The sequence below is a fragment of the Serinus canaria genome, chromosome 11 (assembly GCF_022539315.1).
Source record: "Serinus canaria isolate serCan28SL12 chromosome 11, serCan2020, whole genome shotgun sequence".
Lineage (NCBI taxonomy): Eukaryota > Metazoa > Chordata > Aves > Passeriformes > Fringillidae > Serinus > Serinus canaria.
The window spans coordinates 19,236,130-19,254,741 of NC_066325.1; the positions used below are offsets into that span (position 1 = coordinate 19,236,130).

Sequence of the window (18,612 nt, forward strand, 5' to 3'; positions counted from 1 at the left end):
TTCCTGGTGCATCCAGGCATGGTGAGAAGGCCAGGCAGGAGGAGCATCTCTGTCCCACCTTGTGCAAGCCACGGGACTCTGACAAATTCAGGAGCATAATGAAGCATAAAATCATCCTTCATTCCCTAATTTGAGATATTCCAGAGCCCAGGCTCTGAAGCTTCCAAGTCACTGATGTGTTGTGGAACTAAAAGCTCCTTACTCCTGGGAACTTCTGCTGTCAGATCTTCAATTTCTTCCCTGAGAAGCTGTGACCTGCTTTGAACAGGCTTTCAGCTCACTGAGGCATGCCCAAATAATTCCAAAAGCAGGGAAAGACCCTTTTTTTTTTTTTTTTTTTTCCTGAAAATGCCCTTTATTGCTGCATTTGCTCCCTGTGACAGGGCTGGCCCAGCTCACTGAGCCTGGGAGCAGGAGAGGTTTGTGAGCCTGGATGGAATTCCCAGTGCCCTGTGCTGCTCCAGCCTGCCTCAGACACTCAGGAAAGGAGGATTTGACACACTTTGAGCAAAAGGAGCTGGTTTTGGAACAGAAATAGTTGTGCAGCTGGGACCAAAGGCAGCTTTGCCTGAATTTGGAAGATTTTTCAAGATAAAAGGCTGCTCAGTGAGAGGCATGAATGCATCCCTGCCTCTTGCCTGAGCTGCAAGTCAAACAAGCTTATCTGGGGCTTAGGAGAGTTAATTTTTTGCTTTTATAACTGGTTTTGAACTAGGAAGAAACTGGCTTAGTTTTAAGGCACAAAAAAAGGCCAAGTTTATGATGAGGGAGAGGTGAAACCTGGGGGTTTCTGCTCTGCCACTTCTGTCACTGCTGCTTGATTTAAAATACTTCCATGGAGCCAATTTTTCTCAGGTTTTTGTGATTTTTGTCTTGATATTTCCCTAAAGAACAGCAAAAAGCAATTTAAGAAACCCCAAATGTACAAAATCCCCAAACAACCCCTAAAAAAACACCTCAAAAAACTCCAAAACCCTTTCAGGATTTCAGAGATCTGGAATAAATTGTGATTTGCAGGTTAAAAAACCGCTCCAGAAAAACCTCTCACAATTCCAGAGATTTGGAATAAATTGTGATTTGCAGATTAAAAACTGCCTCAAAAAACCAAACCCTTGCAGAGTTCCACAGATTTGGAATTAATTGATCTGCAGCTGATTTTAAGACAACACTTAAAACTGGAATTAAACTTGCTGTCCTGTCCCATCATCAGGCAGTTTTCCTTTTAATTTCCAGCTCCCATTTTTTTCCCTGCTGCTGATTTTACCTTTGGACATCTGGGCTTTGTTTTGGGACATTTCCATGCAGGGTAAGATTGCTGCCAAAATCTGCTTTGTTGGTTTTGTGGAATCTTGGAGCAACAGCCCAATCCCTGAATCCAAGGAATTACACCCCAAAAATTCCTCCCTGCCTGGATTTTGTGAACCCTTCTCACTTGGGCCATCATTTATTGTGTTTCTTATCATTTCTGCTGATGGAAATTAAGAGGAAATTATTACAACTGCTGGATGCTCTGGATTTTATAAAAGCTGCTGTGCAGGTCAATGTTTTGTATTTCAGTGTTTTATATTCCTCACCATCAGAACATATTTGTTTCCTCCCATCCCTCTAAAGGTCTCCATGTCAAACACAAAAAGCCGTTTGCTTCACTTAAATACCTTTTTTTCTTTTTTCTTTTTTCTTTTTGGTGCTGCTTATTTGCAAGAAAACAGAAAACAAATTTCCTGAGTCCACGTGGCCCTGGCAGTTTTGATATTTCTGGTGGCCCTCTGGGCTGACCTTTGTGTTCAAGTCCCTTCTCAGGCACTTGGGCAATTAAAATCCCCACTCTGAGCTGGCTCTTAAAGCCAGAAATGATTTGTGCAGGAATTTATGAGCTCAGCATCAGGCTTGATGTGCTCAGTAAGGAAATCATTTGTTCAGCTCCATCCTGGGGAACTGCTCAGAGCTTCTGCCTTTTCATTTGGGTTTGACCTTGTCAGGGAAATCAGAACTTTGCTGGTGAGCCAGAACCAACTTCAGTGTGCAGAGGAAGCTCAAAATGAGGATTTTCTGCTGCTCTGGGCCCTGCTGATGCTGAGATCATCTCGTGTTTATCAATGAACTGATAGCAGCAGGGCCCACAGGGCTTGGGGAGAGCACAGTCAGCCCTAAAATACAGCTTAAGGTGCTTCTGGGAGTGGTTTGAATTTATTTTCTGGTTTTAACTCCTCTGCAGACCTCCCACAGTATAAAAATCAGCATTTTCTGGAGTGGGACTTTGATCTTGGGAGTTTGCAGCAAATTCTGTTCATTACCAAAAGATTTTGGGGGTTCAGGTGCTGGGAAGGCTCAGTTTGCTTTCCTTGGGGCAGTGTTTGGTGTGTCTGTGTGGCTTTTTGATGGGAAATCACCTTTCCTGTGTAAAACTAGCTGGACAAACAGGGGAAAATGTCAGGAAAAGGTGAAATAGCAGCTTAATAAAAGATTAGTAACCTGTGATTTCATGGTGGATTGCAGGCTGTGTTTAAAGGAGCAACCAGACTCTGACATTTGTGGCATTTCTGCCCCAAGGGTTTTTGAAATAACAGGTGAAACTCTGCTCATTTATGCCATGAGTTTGTGGCAGCACTAAATGAACTTGCAGAGAGCAGCTGGAGTGAAACATGGGACACATAAAAATGAAGATGATTTATAAATCTATGGCTTTTTTTGGTTTGTTTTTAGGATATTTAGAGCTTTTGTGTGGATGTCACCCAGTCAGCTCAGCCAGTTCCAGTCAGGCCCTTCTTTAATTTATGGGATTTTTGTTTCTGGAGTAAAATTAATGTATGGCCCAGTTTTTTTCCCTGCTTTGTACCCTGCCCTTTTCTGTTGTCTTTATTTGCTTTATTCTTGATGGACACGGCACTTTTAACTTCCACCTTAGGCACCTTCTAGGAGGGTCTCCAGGCAGGCAGCTGGATCTGCTGGTTTGAAGGAGTTTGGGGTCTTTACTGAGGGTTCTGCCCCCTCAGGTGAGACCCCAGCTCAGGGAGGAGCTGGAGCTGCTGGAGAGAGCCCAGAGGAGTCTCCAGGGGGATCAGAGGATGGAGCAGCTGTGCTGGGAGGAAAGGCTGGGACAGCTGGGAATGTTCACCTGCACAGGGGAAGTTTTGGGGTGACCCCACTGACCCCAGGATTTGCAGGGCCTGAAGGAGCTGCAGGAAAGGTGGAGAGGGACTTTGGGCAAGGGATGGGGGACAGGATGCAGGAAATGGCCTCAGGCTGAAGGAGTGCAGGGGTAGGTGGATATTGGGAAGGAATTCCTCCCTGGCAGGATGGGCAGGTCCTGGCACAGGTGCCCAGAGCAGCTGTGGCTGCCCCTGGATCCCTGGCAGTGCCCAAGGCCAGGCTGGACAGGGCTTGGAGCATCCTGGGACAGTGGAAGGTGTCCCTGCCATGGCAGGGGTGGAGTTGGATCTTTATGATCCCTTCCAACCCAAACCAGTCTGGGACTCCATGAAATTCCAACCTCCAGCTCTGTCATTGTCTGTGAAGGGCAGCACACTCTAGTCTGAGACAATATTGCAGTCAGTTCTTTGTGCAGTTTAAACTCTGAATTTCCCTCTTGAAGGATCTATGAGAAACCATATTCCTGAATTTATGGCATCCCAGGATGGTTTGGGGTGGAGGGGACCTTAAAGCTCCTCTCCTTGCAAACCTCTGCCACGGCCAGGCTGCCCCTCAGTGGATTGGCTTCCTCAGGGCCCATCCAGCCTGGCTTTCCAGGAGCTCCAAGAAGCTTTCCTTGGGAAGCAGAGCACAGGAGGAGGGGTCCCTCAGGGTGAGGCTGCCCTGCCTGCCCAGTTTGCTGCCCCTAACCAGAGCTGTTGTGTCCTGCAGGCTCGCGGGGACTGATGGACGTTCCCGACAGCCCGGAGCGAAACCCCTGCTCTCCTGAGGAAGAGGACCAGCAGCTTTCTGATGAGGAGGTCCTGAAGGAGAGCGGCTCAGAGCGGGAACTCGATGGGGAGGGTGGCCAGGGGAGCCTCCTGGGCGAGGAGGAGGAGGCAGGCAGGGTCCTGAGCCGGGCCGAGGAGGAGAACCACTCCGACGAGGAGGATCGGCTGAGCGAGGCCAAGTCGCAGGAATCCGACACCAACGAGCAGGGCGTGGAGCTGAAGAGCCCCCGGCCCCGAAAGGGGGAGGAGGAAGACAGGACAAACGACCTGGAAGTGTCCTCTGTCACCAGGGAGCTGGATGAGCACGAGCTGGACTATGACGAGGAGGTTCCCGAGGAACCCAGCGCTGCTGCTGCAGAGGAGGATGGGGAGAAAGCTGCTGGGGAGGATGATGAGGAAGAGGAGAAAGGAGATGATGCCCCTGAGGATGAGAAGAAATCCAGCAGCAAAAGTGATGATGAGAAGGATGGGCAGGATCCCCTCAAGGAGAAGAAGAAAGAAGAGGATGATGGGGAAATTGATGATGGAGAAATTGATGTAAGTAGGAGGTGGGCAGAGCCCTGGGGTGGTTCAGAGCTGGTTGCTTCTCCCACTGCAATTCCTTCCTCTTCCTGGTGGGAATATCCCTGTCCTGGTGTGCAGGGAACCCCTCTCCCTGGAGGTAAGGCCAGAGCATGGAGCAGGCCCTGATCTCAGGGGTTAATCCCTGTGCTGACCCAAACCTTTGTGCCAGAGCCATCAGAATGAGCTTTGTTCCCTCTCAGGGTGGGGAGGCTCCAGTGCTGTAAGAAACTGCCCTGCCTCAGCTCCAGGGGGACTTGGGAATGATGCTGACAGCAAATCCCATGGACTGGGTGGCCAGGAGCTGTTCAGATTGAGGGGCTGGTGCTGCTCAAACCCTGATGCTGGGCTGTTCCTGGGCTCCAGCAGCATCTGCATGCATGGAAGGGGAATGGAAGGGGCTGGGATTTCTGGAAAATACCCAGGGCATGGTTTGGGGGTGGGGTCAGGGATGTGCAGTGTTTCACAGCCCTGAACCAACCGAGATACTCAGAAAAGTCAAAAGTGGGGTTTAGCTGCAGGTGGGCATTAGGGGAAATCTCACCTTTAGCCATGGTTGTGCTCAGCAGGGGGCTCTGCAGAGCAGCAGCTGTTTTGTGCAGCTTAACAGCAATTTTCTTCTTTACCATGAAGGAAACAGGGCAGAGTAATTCCAGTAAAACCCCTCCTGGGGGCTTCTGGTCTGGAATTGCATCCCAGTGCGGGGAGTGAAAGGAGAAATTGCTGGTGCAGAGCACCTGGGCTGGCTCCCCATCCAGAACTGCAGCTGCACAGCTGGGCTGGGGTGTGGGACTGTCCTGGGGACAGGCAGGGAAGCACTGGAGTGGGCTGGGGTCACTGCTGGGGCTCCTCAGCTGAGCAGGGGAGATGCTCTGTCCTTCCAGCCCCATTCCTGTTGGTCTGACCTGGCCACAGGAGCCTGGGAAGCTCCTGGATCCTCACTGCACACACCCTCCTCCCTTTCCTTTAGAGAATCCTATTTTGTGTGCTTTTTACTCTTCATAATTCATTGACAAGTTTAATTGCTTTCAGAAGTGACATGGTTTTTCTCCCTCGTGCCCATCCTGGCAGGTGATTTTGTTCAACACGTGTTTTCCAAAGGTTTTGTATATTCCTGAATCACTTAGAAGGAGTTCCAGTATGTTATGGGCAGGAAAAAAAAATCCTGGAGTCCTGACTCCATGCCTGCTCCTTGATTAAAATATGAATGCTCTCCTTTGTAGCCTGAGGCATTCTTGGGAGCTCTCCTCACAAAGCAAGAGATGAATCTGTACCCTGGTTTTCATACATTAACTCATAACAGCATTCTCAGCTGCCTGATTCCAAGGAGACCTCCCAGAAATAAATACTTCCCCTTTTGTTCCAGACTTCACACAGCTCTTTTGAAAGCAGCAGAGTGGAGCTGCTTCTCCCATTCATGCAGCACTGAAAGCCAGCCCCAGCTTTGGGGAAAACTTCAAGCTCTGCATTTTCTTCTGCTTTCAGCCTCCTGGCGTGGTGGGAGGGGAATATTAATGCAAATTTTAATTGGGATATAAGTGCAGGCTTTTAAACCCGTTGCTGTTGAGGAGAGCTCTGTCCCTGGCTGGCTCAGGAATGCAGCAGGAGAGGCTCTTCACCCTCCTCTCTGTGCTCCTGTGTTTGTCCACAGCCAAGGGATGGCTTTTTCCTTCTTGCCAGCTGCTCGGTGGATCAAAGGAGAGAATTCCCCTCATCTTTTCCACCCAGAGAGTGGCTGTTGCCAGGCAGAGGGAAGGCCCATCCAGATGCTCCCTTTTCACGTGCTGAAAACAGGGAAATGGAGGCAGAGAGAGAGGGATAACCAGGATGTCCTTTAGGATAAAATCCTGATGTCCTGGCCAGATACCTGTGACACCTCTCTGGTCATTGTACCTTTGTCTCCTGCATCCCCAGCTCCTTTCAGCTCCTTTGGGCTTCCCAAGTGCAGCCTAACAAAGCCAGGGAAGGGTTTTTTTCCTTGGAGAAAAGAGAAAATGCTGGTACTTGAAAGTACCAAGAGCTTTTCTTCTGGAGGTGTTTCCTGGCTGTTATTTCTTCATCTTGGAGCAGCCTCCAGCTGCCAGAATTCATTCCTGGGGCTGCAGTCCCTGGGATGAGGCAGAGTTTTGTTTGAGCTGGTTCCCAACTCCAGTGTGGAGCTGGAAGAAGTCTGTTGGATTTATCCTGAAAAGTTATTTGTGAGATTTGGACAGGGCTTTGGCCGGGGGTATGGAGTGATAGAACGAGGTGAAACTGGCAGGATTAATTTGGATTTTGGGAAGAAATCCCTGGCTGTGAGGGTGGGGAGGCCCTGGCACAGGTGCCCAGAGAAGCTGTGGCTGGCCCTGGATCCCTGGCAGTGCCCAAGGCCAGGCTGGATGGGGTTTGGAGCAGCCTGGGACAGTGGAAGGTGCTTTTACAGCCCCCTGGAGTCTTCTGTCCTCACCTTGTGCAGGTGCTCTGGGGCATTCCTGGAACCCGACCTTGTTTTTCTCCTGTGGTTTTGCCCCAGGGTGGCTCTCAGTGTTTGAGCAGACTGGGAAAGGTCAGGCCCTGCAGGGCATGCCCCACATGAAATGTCAGCTCTGTCTGTCTGTTCCAGGATGATGACTTGGAAGAAGGGGAGGTTAAAGACCCCAACGACAGGAAGGTGAGGCCAAGGCCCACCTGCCGCTTCTTCATGAAAGGTAACCCCACCCTGGGGTCTGCTTGGGGAGTTTGGGTCTCCATTAAGCTGCTGTTACATGATAAACTCTGCCCCAAGCGTCCTCAGTGTCACCTTGCTGCTTGTTGGTGGCCAAAGCTGAATTTTCATGGGGCCACTACACAAAAAGGGCTTTGCCCTCAGCATGGTGAGCCTGGAGGAGGTAAATAAAGGGAGACTTGCAGGGGTTTTTGGAATCAAACACAGAAGTTGTGGCTGCTCCATCCAAGGCCGGGCTGGACAGGGCTTGGAGCAGCTTGGGATAGTGGAAGGTGTTGGGATTGGAGCTGGATGGGCTTTAAGGGCCTTCCAGCCCCAACCATGCCATGATTCTTCTGCCTCCCCACTGTTTGTTTGGGATGCACTGTGGTGCTTGCTTTGCCCTCAGGTTTCTTGTGAAAGGCAAAGCTCCTAACTGGAAATGTTTCTCATTAACAGATGAGGATCTCATAAGCTTATTCCTACATTTAATTATCAGTGTGTATCCAGCCCTCCCTCCCTCCCTTCTCCCAGCTGGAATAAGGTTCTTGTGCATGGATCCATCTGTGTCTGGATCTGTTTGTCCCCTCTGCCAGGTGGAGCGTGCCAGCTCCCTCCCCGTGTGTGTGCAAGCAGGTAAATCCCAGCCCAGCTGGAGAGGAGAAAAGTCAAACACCTCCAACAACATCACTCCTGAAAGGGTTTTAGCTGCCTGCTGGGGTTTTGGTGGCTGTGGGGCTGGAGGGCTGCTGGCAGCAGGGTCTAACAGCTCTGTGTTCCCACAGGACACTGCACCTGGGGCATGAACTGTCGCTTTATCCACCCCGGAGTGAACGACAAGGGCAATTACTCACTGATCTCCAAACCTGAGCCCTTCTCCCCCAACGGGGCCCCTCCCATGGGCCCTCACCCGCTGATGCCAGCCAACCCCTGGGTATGGAACCTCTTCTGGCCATTTATGGCTTCTGCACCACCCTCCCCATGCCTGCAGTGTTCCAGGTGGGCTTTTGGAGAGCCTGGGCTGGTGGGAAGTGTCCCTTCCACTGGAACCAGAAGATGAGCTTCAAGGTCCCTTCCAACCCAAACCATTCCACAGTCCTGGGATTTTCCTCCTCTTCATTTGACCTCATACCTCAGCAAAATTCAACCCACAGTTGGACATGTGATTTTTAAATGGAGATCTTGGAGTTGCCAGTAGAGGGGGGTAAAATTCCATGGATTCCCAGCTTAGTCCTGCTGAGGCACGGCTGGAGTAACTCTTGAGTAGCTTTACAAAGCACAGCTTTGCTGTTTAAAACTAACTCAAGTGTCTTCTCCTGCTCTCCTCACCTTTCCAACAGGGAGGCCCAGTGGTTGATGAAATCTTACCTCCACCTCCTCCAGACCCTCCAACAGAAAGTGCCTGGGAGAGGGGACTCCGGCACGCTAAAGAGGTAAATCTCTTCCTCAGGGAATTGCTGGCTGCCTCCAAAATCCACTGGAAAACCTCTTTTTGGAGCACAGGTGTCTTGCTCTCTCTCTATTCCTTTTTTCCCTTTTAATCTATGAATTGTGAATTTGTTGTACATCACAATTGTTAGACAGCCAAGAGGAGCTCAAATCCAGGTTGGGGGGGGTTATATTCAAATAACAGTGGGAATTTGTGGCCCTCAAGTCCAGCCCTTCACAAAACAAATCTCTAAGCTGGTCCAATTTCCTCCCTTCAGTAGCTATTTCTCCACTTTGTGATCACTGCAGGGGGGAAACTTCTGTTTCCTGCTGTTCTGAGCTGGTGGAATAGGGAATTAATCAGGAAAAGTCCAGTATCCTGCACATTCTGAGGGAAGAAAGTGCTCTGGCTGCAGGAAATCTCCAGGGGGCAGGATTTTTAATATTCCAATTTCTCCTTGCCCCAGGAGCCTTCTCTCCTCACACTTATTTTTGTGCTCTTTAAAGAGGTATTAAAGAAAGGTATTGGAAAGGGGTTTGTGGTGGTTTCAGTTGTTGGTTTTTCTGGGTTTGGATTGAAGGCACTTGAGACAGTAATTTGTGTTCAGATTCAAGTGTTTATTATTTCTTATCAGTAAAACAGTCTCACTACTGTGAGTTTGGCAACTTTTCATTAGAAGGCACAAAATGGCCAGCAATCTCTTGTTCCAAGGGCTTTTAAGACTAAACTATCCCATTAAGAGCTGACACCTGGATTATTTTCCCTTTTAACCCAATGACTGATCCCACAGAGCTGCAATGGGGACTTTCCTGCCCAATTACAAAATGCCACCCAAACCCATGGAGAAGAAGGATGAAGAAGAAGCCCAGGATGACACCCTGTGCCCTCTATCTTGCTTCCATCCACAGCACACTAAAAACCCCAAAACCTCAATTTCTCACCCAGTGACACACCCACACTGCTCTCTATAATCTATTCCACACTTTGGTGGGTTCCAGTCTATCTTGAAGTCTGGGAATCTTTCTCCATGGATGAGGGTCAGAGTCAGAGCTCCCCTGGGGGTCAGGGCACCCCAGAGCAGACAGAGAAATATTCCTGGGTTTCCACAGGTATTAAAATTACCTTTCTTCTCTTTAAAAAGGTGTTAAAAAAGGCAACGATGAGGAAAGAGCAGGAGCCTGACTTTGAGGAGAAGAGGTTCACAGTGACCATTGGGGAGGACGAGCGGGAGTTCGACAAGGAGAACGAGTTCTTCCGGGACTGGAATTACCGCATCACCCGAGACGTGCGGGACCCCGCGTAAGAGACAGCCCTGGCAGCTCCAGGGATGGACACTGGGTGGGACTGCTCTGCAGGGAGCCTGCCTGGGGCTCCCTGTCCCTCCAGACCCCCAGGGATGGCACCTCCAAACAGGGAGCAGCTCCCATGAGCAGGAGGTTGAGAGCCTGAGCTGCCTCTGCTCGCTCTGGTTCAGCCCCACCTCCCTTCCCGGTCTCCTTGAGCCCTTCCTGCCTCCAGTCTCCTTGGAATTCTGCTCCTCCTGGGCTCTCTCCAGCTCTGCGTTGCCTCCCTCACACCAGTGTGTTCTTCCAGCTTTTTTTTCTCCCTTTTTTTCCTTATCCCAACCATGAGAATTTCAAAGATTCCAGCTGAGGCTGCGAAGTTGGAGCGTGTTCAGTGTGCAGGAGCTGGTGGCCCCAGCTGGGGCAGAGCTGGTTTAACAAACACCTGGGCTGCTCCCAGTTAAAGCTGGTACCTGGCCACAGCAAGCACCCGAAATTAAGGTGTTCAGGTGATTGGGGTTTTCAGGTAAAATTTCAAGTGTTGGAGACCTCAAACCCAGCTCTGGGAAATTGTTTGGTAGTTCTCGAGCCAAGAAAAGGAATGGAAAGAGAATTTTTGGGAAAGAGGCTTGGATTCTGCAGGAATACAGGTGGATTTGTCTCTCCTTGCTCGTGCAACCTCTGTTCTTCCTACATGGACAGGTTATGGAAATACTTCCACTCCCAGAGGGTTTGCAAGACTTAGTTCTGTTTATTTTAGAGTGGATGAATTACAAAAAAAAAAAAACTCTGAAAAGGTGTAGATTAAGCTTTTGTTCAATATTCTTTGATTTGCTCTGGAGTGCAATTCCTTTCCCTAACTAAAAAAAAAAAAAAAAAAGAAAAAAACCTGTCTTCAGTTCTGCAGCCCAAGGGAAAAGAAATGTCTAAAGTATTAATATTTTCCTGAGTTTAATTAGCTCTGGATCTTGGCCTTGTGTTCCTCTCAGAGGCACCTGGGGTTTGCCCCCAGTGTTCTGGGGGCTGTTCATCCATTATCTTCATTTTATGACTGCCCTATAAAATGCACCAGCAGCATTTTGGGCCTCTCTGATGTAGGAATTGTTAAGAGCAGGCCTGGTTTTCATATAGTCCAGAAAAAAAATCTATTGCACATAACCAGTGTTAAACAAAACTCATCCAACAGCTGCAATTCCTGAAAATTGAAGGCTGTGTGAACAGGCTGTGGCATTAAAATATCTTCATTGTGTGTGAAGGGAAAAGTTATGAATCTGCTGCTGGAAGCTCTAGAAAATGCTGGTTTTTGTCCTCCCCACACACAATTTGTGGCCCAGCTGGACACCTTGCAGCCACCTGAGCACTGGAAGTGCAGCTGGGATGTGGAAAATGCTTTCAGCACTGTCTTGTGACATGTGGAGTTGTCTCAGTAGTTCATGAATCCCTTTTTCTTTTTTGAATAACTATAGGGAGGTGGACATCAAAGAAAACATTAACTATGGGTAAGCAGGTCTTTGATTCCAGTACTGTTACAACTGTAAGAAAGTTTTCCTTTGCCTTTTTTTTTCCATTGCATTTCCTCCAACTTCTGGGGCCACAGACAGACCCCTGTCCCCTCAGCAGCTGACTCAGTGGATAGATTGGATTATTTTTGGGGTGGTACCAATTATTTTCTAATGATATAAGCACTGAATTACCCAAACACACAGCAATGATCCTTTCTGAAATTGAAAAAAAAACCTCCACCAATATTACAGAAATGGGAAATTTGGGCTTGAGGCTGTGTGAAAAAGCAGAGTTTCCTTTCTGGCGTGGCTTGAGATGTTTTCCTGTCTCTTTGAACACCTGGTGTCACTGAATCCAGGCTGCTCTGGGGTTGGCATCAGGAGTTTGTTGCTGACTGAAGCATCCCAAATCCTGGTTCTCCTTCCCTTGGCTTATTGCTTCACTCCAAAAGAGAAATCCTAAATTATTTAAAAGCACTGAAAGAAATACAGGTACCACTCACAGGGCAGCACCTACATCTTAACCTGCTTTAGGTTATTTGGCACTGTAAAAATTCAGGAAGTGGCCTCTCTATTCCTTTTTTTTTAATAAATCAGAGTCTTGTTCTGGATAATCTGGAATTTGGGAGCACTTGCTGTGTCATCTTAGCTCTGCCACTGACTCCTCTGTGGCCCTGGAAGTTTCTTACTCCCTGTACTCCCTCCTCATCCTCACAGTGGATCTGATGTTTGCACTCCCCATGCTTGGATGTTGTTGAGTTGGGGAATTAAAACCATCAAACAATGTAAATAGAAATCTGGAGATGGAGGAAGCAGCTTTAAGGAGGGTGGGGTTTCAATCCTTTTCCTCCCCAAAAGTCCCTCATTCTGCAGTTGTGTGTGTGCCACCTGCTCACCAGTCCATGGCTGGGCCAGCAGCTGGTTGCCACTGGAGGACATCAGCTGGACCAGTGGTGCCTTCATTCCAGGGGCTCATTCCAGCTCCAGAGTGTTGCTGACCTGCCCCCAAAGCTCCCTGCTCCCTGTGCAAAGCTCAGCACCAGCTCCTGTCCTGCACTGGTGGCACTGGTGGCAGCCATCCCTGCAGGGACAGGAACTGGGGGGCTCCTGAGGGAGTTTGGGATGAGCTGTGGGTGCATGGGCAGAAATCCCAGCTCTCAATCCATGAGGCAGAACGTGTCCTGCTCCCTTTGCAGGCACTGGAAGGGGCTCTCAAAAGCACTTTCTGTGTTTGCACCACATTGATTTGAAGGCTGAGTTTTTGGTAGCTCTTATCAAGAAAGGTTTGTGCTTTTCTCTGATAAGCCTCACTTAAAAAAGACAATTTGGTTGGGCTGTGTAGAAAATAAACATCTCTGCACAGCCCTGCTGCATTGAATGTGGTTTTCTTGTCCCAGTGGCTGAGCTGACCTAGCACACAGGGTTTTTGTGGTGCCAAGGTGCCTTTTCCCTCTCTAACACTCCCTGTTTTTCATTGTAGGCTTGATCCCTATGCAGATCCCTATTATGACTATGAAATAGAGCGCTTCTGGCGTGGTGGGCAGTATGAGAATTTCAGGGTTCAGTACACAGACCCCGACCCCTACCGTAACTACAGAGTAAGTAAGGAACTCCCCCTTCCCCCTTTCCCTTCCTGACTTTCTTCCAGGTTCTTCTGGGCCTTGGCACAGCTCCAGGGCAGTGCTTGAAACGGGAGTTTACAAATAGTTCAGTCTTGGCTCAGTCCCAGCACAGAGCACGCTGGAGGTGAGGGGATGGAGGATGTTCTGTTCCAGCACCATGAGGGGGAAAGCAGCGTTCCAGGCTTGGGAGTGAGGCTGGGAAGCTGCCTGATGGAAAAGGACACGGAGTGCTGCTTGACAGTGGCTGAGAAAGCCACTGGCATCTGGCTGGCACCAGCCCTGGCATGGCCACAGCCCCAGGGCAGGGACTGTCCCCTGTGCTGGGCACGGCTGAGGCCACACCTGGAGTTGTGGTCAGGTTTGGGCCCCTCCAAGACAGACCTGGAGGGGCTGGAGCGTGTCCAGGGAAGGGAATGGAGCTGGGAAGTGGCTGGAGAATCCTGAGGGAGCTGGGAAGGGGCTCAGGGCTCAGCCTGGAGAAGAGGAGGCTCAGGGGGGACCCTGTGGCTCTGCAAAACTCCTGCCAGGAGGGGACAGCCGGGGGGGTAGGGCTCTGCTCCCAGGGAACAGCGACAGGAGGAGAAGGATCAGCCTCAAGTTGCACCAGGAGAGGATTAGATTGGATTTTAGGAAAATTCTTCCATGGAAAGGGTGTAAAGCATTGGGAAAAAACTGCCCAGGAAGGTGGTGGAGTCCCCACCCCTGGAAGCATTCAGAAAACCTGTGGATGTGGCACCTGGGGACATGGTCAGTGGTGACCTTGGTGATGGTGCTGGCTGAAAGTTGCACTTGATGATCTGAAGGTCTTTTCCAGCCTTAGCAATTCCATGTCTGAGGTGGGAAGGTGATTCCTCCTCAAGCTCCTTGGCTGCTCCTCAGTGTAGCAGTTGAGCAGTGCTTGCCCATCCTTGGACATCTTGGAGAGGGAGGGAGTTTCCAGGAAAGAGCCTTGTTGAGGCGAGGGTTCCTTGTTAATTCCTGGGAAAGGAGAGGGTTAGATTTGGGCAGGTGTGCTCTGTGCAGCAGCAGAGGCTCCAGCCTGACTGTGCAAACATCAGAATTGAGGCACAGGCCAGCAGCAGCCAGGTGCTGAAATCCCAGCAGTTGTGTTACACCGGGAATGGCTCTGGATGAAAACTTCAGAAAGGCTCTGAACCTTTCCCTGCTCTTCCTTTCCCCTCATGCAAACTTTGTGCCTCTGGAGCAGTGACCAAACCAACCAGTCCTGCTCAGGGGGAGCTTTTCAGTGCTTTCCATCAAATCCTTTCAAAAGTAGCTTTTCCTTTGCTCTAAATCCTTGTTTTCTGAAGCACAGGAGCCTGGACTTCACTGTGGCCACACATGACCAATTATTTTCCTGGTGCAAAGTTAATTATCTGGTTATAGAAATGATCAGCAACAAGAGGAAAGACTTGTAAACATCAGTACATTCATTTAATAAGCTTCATAAACCAAATTAATCCAAGCATTGCCTTTGAAAACAACAGTTGTGTGGGATGTGGTGCTGTGTTTGTATCCAGGTTCTGCTCTGTAGGATCCAGGTCATTGATCTCCAGATTATTGATCTCTATGGCATTGGGTTGCAGAATATTGATGTCAATCCTTTGCTGAGGGAGGGCGGATGTGATTCCTGGCATTCCCAGGATTGATCTGGAATTGTAACTCCTGGCATTCCCATGTCATTGATCTCCAGATTGATCTCCATGTCATTGGGTTGCAGATTATTGATCCTTTCCTGAGGAAGGGTGGATGTAATTCCTGTAGTTCCTGGCATTCCCAGGATTGATCTGAAATTGTAACTCCTGGCATTCCCAGGATTGATCTGGAATTGTAACTCCTGGCATTCCCATTCATTGATCTCCATGTCATTGATCTCCAGATTGATCTCCATGGCATTGGGTTGCAGAATATTGATGTCAATCCTTTGTTGAGGAAGGGCAGATGTAATTCCTGGCATTCCCAGGATTGATCTGAAATTGTAATTCCTGGCATTCCCATGTCGTTGATCTCCATGTCATTGATCTCCATGTCATTGGGTTGCAGATTATTGATCCTTGCTGAGGAAGGGTGGATGTAATTCCCGACGTTCCCAGGCCGGGAGCTGCTCCCACAGCATCCCCACCGTGGCTTCTGTGTTGTTTTTCCCAAGGAAAGAGAGCGAGAACGGGAGCGGGAGCGAGAGACCAGGCAGCGGGAGCGGGAACGGGAGCGCGAGCGGGAGCGGGAGCGCGAGCGGCGGCAGCGGGAGCGCGAGCGGGAGCGGGAACGGGAGCGCGACAAGGAGCGGCAGCGGCGGAAGGAAGAGTGGGAACGGGAGCGGGAGCGAGTGAAGAGGGACGAGAAGGACAGGCAGCACAGGGACCGCGACAGGGACCGCGACCGGGACCGCGACAAGGACAAGGACAAGGCGAAGCCGCGCTCCCCGCTGCTCCCCAGGTAAGCTGGGATCCCGGCTGGTGGGAGTCACAGGGATTGCCGTGGGGTAATGCTACAGGGGGATGTGCTCTGAGGGATTGCTGGAAAGGCTTCGACTTGCAGAAGATACTGGGAGTTGGTTATCCATGTCACAGGCTTCTCCAGGAGGTCCAGGTTCTCTTTGAAATTAAGGAGGATATGAATTGGCAGACTTCAGGTGGATTATTGTCTGTAATACTAACAGTGAAAGAGACTTTTCCTTTTGAGAGCAGGATAATTAAGGTATTTTCAATAATCTTAATGGCACAAAGCTGTGTCAAGTAACGTTTAGTGTGGATATTAGCAAAAGCTTCTTCACTCAGAGCACAGCTAGGCACTGGAACAGGTTCTCCATGGAAGTGGTCGCAGCTCCGTACCTGACAGAGTTCAAGACACATCTACTCAGTGTTGAGACTGATCCCGGTGTGTGTAACTGCTGAGGACAGTAGTAGTTAGTGAGCCTTGTGGCCACTAAGTGGAGCTAAAACACCGGGGACAATGAGAGTGAAATCAGAGAGTGACAATCAGAGTTTCCTGACCCTGAAAGCAGGACTGTCCTGTGGTGTGCAGATGGTCGGCTCCTCCCTCTTCCCTTCAGGCTGGAGAGGTTTTGGGAGGATGAGGGACTTCTGCTGGTAGGTTCCCTGGGGGACCTGCGGTGAATCCCTTTGAGGCCTTGAGAAATGTCTGTCACAAGAGCCAGGGCTGCTTTGGGAGTTTGTGGGTAGCAGAAGTATCTGGAGATTTAAGTACAACTCGGAAAAGGATAGGAATTGTTCTTGGAATGAATGTCTGCTTAGTGGAATTGCAGCATGAGGTCAGGTTTGGTTCCTCTGACCACCCATTTGTGGAAATCCTGGTTGTGACCTGTTTAAAAGAGAAAATGGAACCAGACAGACTGAAAGTGCAGCAATGTGATTCCTGTTTTATTCCTCTGTCAATGATTTATGTACCCTGCCTTCCCAGCCTCCTCTGCCTGAGGCACATTTTAAAGCACTGGATAAATATCCCAGTGGAATGGAAGCTCTGGTGTCACAACCTCGTTTGGTTCAGAGTCATGGAAAAGTATCACATTTTATGCAGAGGACAGCTTGGAGCAACCTGGTCTAGTGGAAGGACCCTGCCCATGGCTGGGGGGTGAAATGAGAGGAACATCAATGTCCTTCTCAACCCAACCCATTCCATGATTTGGGATCTCCAGGAAAACTGCTGAGCAGTTTTTTGGGAAGAGTGGCAGACAGAGACTCCCAGAGTGTGGAGCACCCTGGGGACACACAGGGGTATGTGGGGCACAGAGAAGTGCAGGGAAGCTGTTTCCCAAGATCCATTGGAGCTTTTCCTGCTGCCTGGTGTCTGGGCTGTTCCTCTGCTCTGGAGGAAGGTGTGAAACACGATGGGCATGAGGAAGAGTTGGATCAATGAAGAGCAGGGCTAGGAATGCCAGGAATGAGGCTCCACGTGGAATCAGGTGGTTTCAGGTGGGAGCAGGGCTTAGTTCTGAATCCAACCCAGAATTTTTATCTGCATTGCTGAAAGGGTGGCAGAGTTTTGTGCCTCTTTCCCAAGAGGAAGTGACAGTTTCAGAACGGTCTGGAGGAGCAGCAGCTGCAGAGCAGTTATAGGAGTACCATAATTACATGTTCCGTTTAATTATAATCTTCACTTAACAACCACGATTTGTGCACCTTAATTACCACGTTGCCCCGTGGTTTGTGCTCTCCTTGGCTTGGTGATGGGACAGATCTTGTCCAGACCCATGTGATGGAGATGATGTCAATGAAAGTGATGTCACCTGCTTGGCAGCTCAAGGTCATGAGTCAGTGACAGTCAGTGTGACCCAAGGATGAGCCTGCTGGCTGCTCCTTCCCTTGGCACTCCTGGAGTCCTGGGCAGGGCTCTCTCGGGAGAGTTTGGGCTGCCAGTGCTGCCCAAAGGGTGCTGGGTAGGAGCAGTGGCCGTGCTCAGCAGTCTTGGATCCCTCTCATTCCACGAAAGCACGTGAGAGCCCAGAGATGGGATGGACAGCATTCAGGGGGTACACATTCCCTGCTTCCCTCTGGCACCAGAGAGCTGGGGATGCCTCTTGTGTCTCCAAAACAGATTCCTCTTAAACTCCATGAGATGAGTCTTGGTCATTCAAAAATAGTTTCTGATGCACCTCTTTGCTTTCTTTGGTTTAAGTCTGCTCTGGAGAGGGACTTTTCAAAGGGCATGGAGTGACAGGGCAAGAGAGAATGGCCTTAAGTTCAAGGGAGGGCAGGGTTAGATGGGATGTTGGGAAGGAATTCTTCCCTGTGAGGGTGCTAAGGCCCTGGCACAGGCTGCCCACGTATGAAGGGACCCTAAAGCCCATCCCATCCCCTGCCATGGGATTTCAGTTCCCACAGTGGACATCCATGTCAACACAACCCCGTCCCACAGCTCTGCAGGTGTCTGGTGGAGAAAACAAACCTGCAGAAAGAAGTTTTGAAGAAGCTTTGTAACCAGTGAAAGCGTGATTCCAGCTTCTCCCTTGGAGGCCACATCCCTCCTCGGTCACTTGGCATCTGCCCAGCAGTCCCTGTCACGCTCGTGCTGTGACCTGGCTCTGGCCCGTGTCCCACGTCACTTTGTGACCAGCTCCCAACTTCCTCGTGGCAGTGCAGTGGCTCGAGCCCTGTCACCTTTTCTCCAGATTGCTCCGTGCCAGCTGCAGAGGGGCAGCTCTGGCATCCTGGGACTGAGCAGCTCCCGAGCCCGCTGAACGTGTCAATCCCGGGATTGCTGCGCGCTTCCTTGGCAAGCAGGATGCAGGGCAGTGCCACAGCACACACCTGGGCTCTGCTGCCTCTATTTATAGACTCTGGGCTTTCCCTAATTGCTGGATCCCAACTTTTGGCAGGTCCAGCCTCTCCGGGCTGGCTCACACCACGGCTGCCCGTTAACATTCCTGCCACTTGCAGGGCCCACGCGGCCCTGGCACTGATGGGCTGGGAGAGCTCCTCCAGGGGGCTGGGAGAGCTCCTCCAGGGGGCTGGGAGAGCTCCTCCAGGGGGCTGGGAGAGCTCCTCCAGGGGGCTGGGAGAGCTCCTCCAGGGGGCTGGGAGAGCTCCTCCACGGGGCTGGGAGAGCTCCTCCAGGGGGCTGGGAGAGCTCCTGCACGGGGCTGGGAGAGCTCC

General features: G+C 50.3%; 1 protein-coding gene across 5 annotated transcripts in view; it reads left to right on the plus strand.

Moving 5' to 3' along the window:
* The window catches only part of ZC3H18 (zinc finger CCCH-type containing 18), a 43,857-nt gene that overhangs the window by 2,056 nt on the left and 23,189 nt on the right, over window positions 1–18,612 (plus strand). For 3 of the 5 annotated variants that reach the window (XM_050978876.1, XM_050978875.1, XM_050978872.1), the window contains 8 exons: window positions 3,862–4,457; window positions 7,084–7,168; window positions 7,950–8,098; window positions 8,505–8,597; window positions 9,735–9,892; window positions 11,343–11,375; window positions 12,859–12,976; window positions 15,150–15,436. In XM_050978876.1, coding sequence (XP_050834833.1) covers window positions 3,876–4,457; window positions 7,084–7,168; window positions 7,950–8,098; window positions 8,505–8,597; window positions 9,735–9,892; window positions 11,343–11,375; window positions 12,859–12,976; window positions 15,150–15,436 — 1,505 coding nt within the window. In that variant the 5' untranslated portion in view covers window positions 3,862–3,875. The remainder of the gene's footprint in view (window positions 1–3,861; window positions 4,458–7,083; window positions 7,169–7,949; window positions 8,099–8,504; window positions 8,598–9,734; window positions 9,893–11,342; window positions 11,376–12,858; window positions 12,977–15,149; window positions 15,437–18,612) is intronic. The other 2 variants (XM_050978873.1, XM_050978874.1) reach the window with 1 other exon arrangement.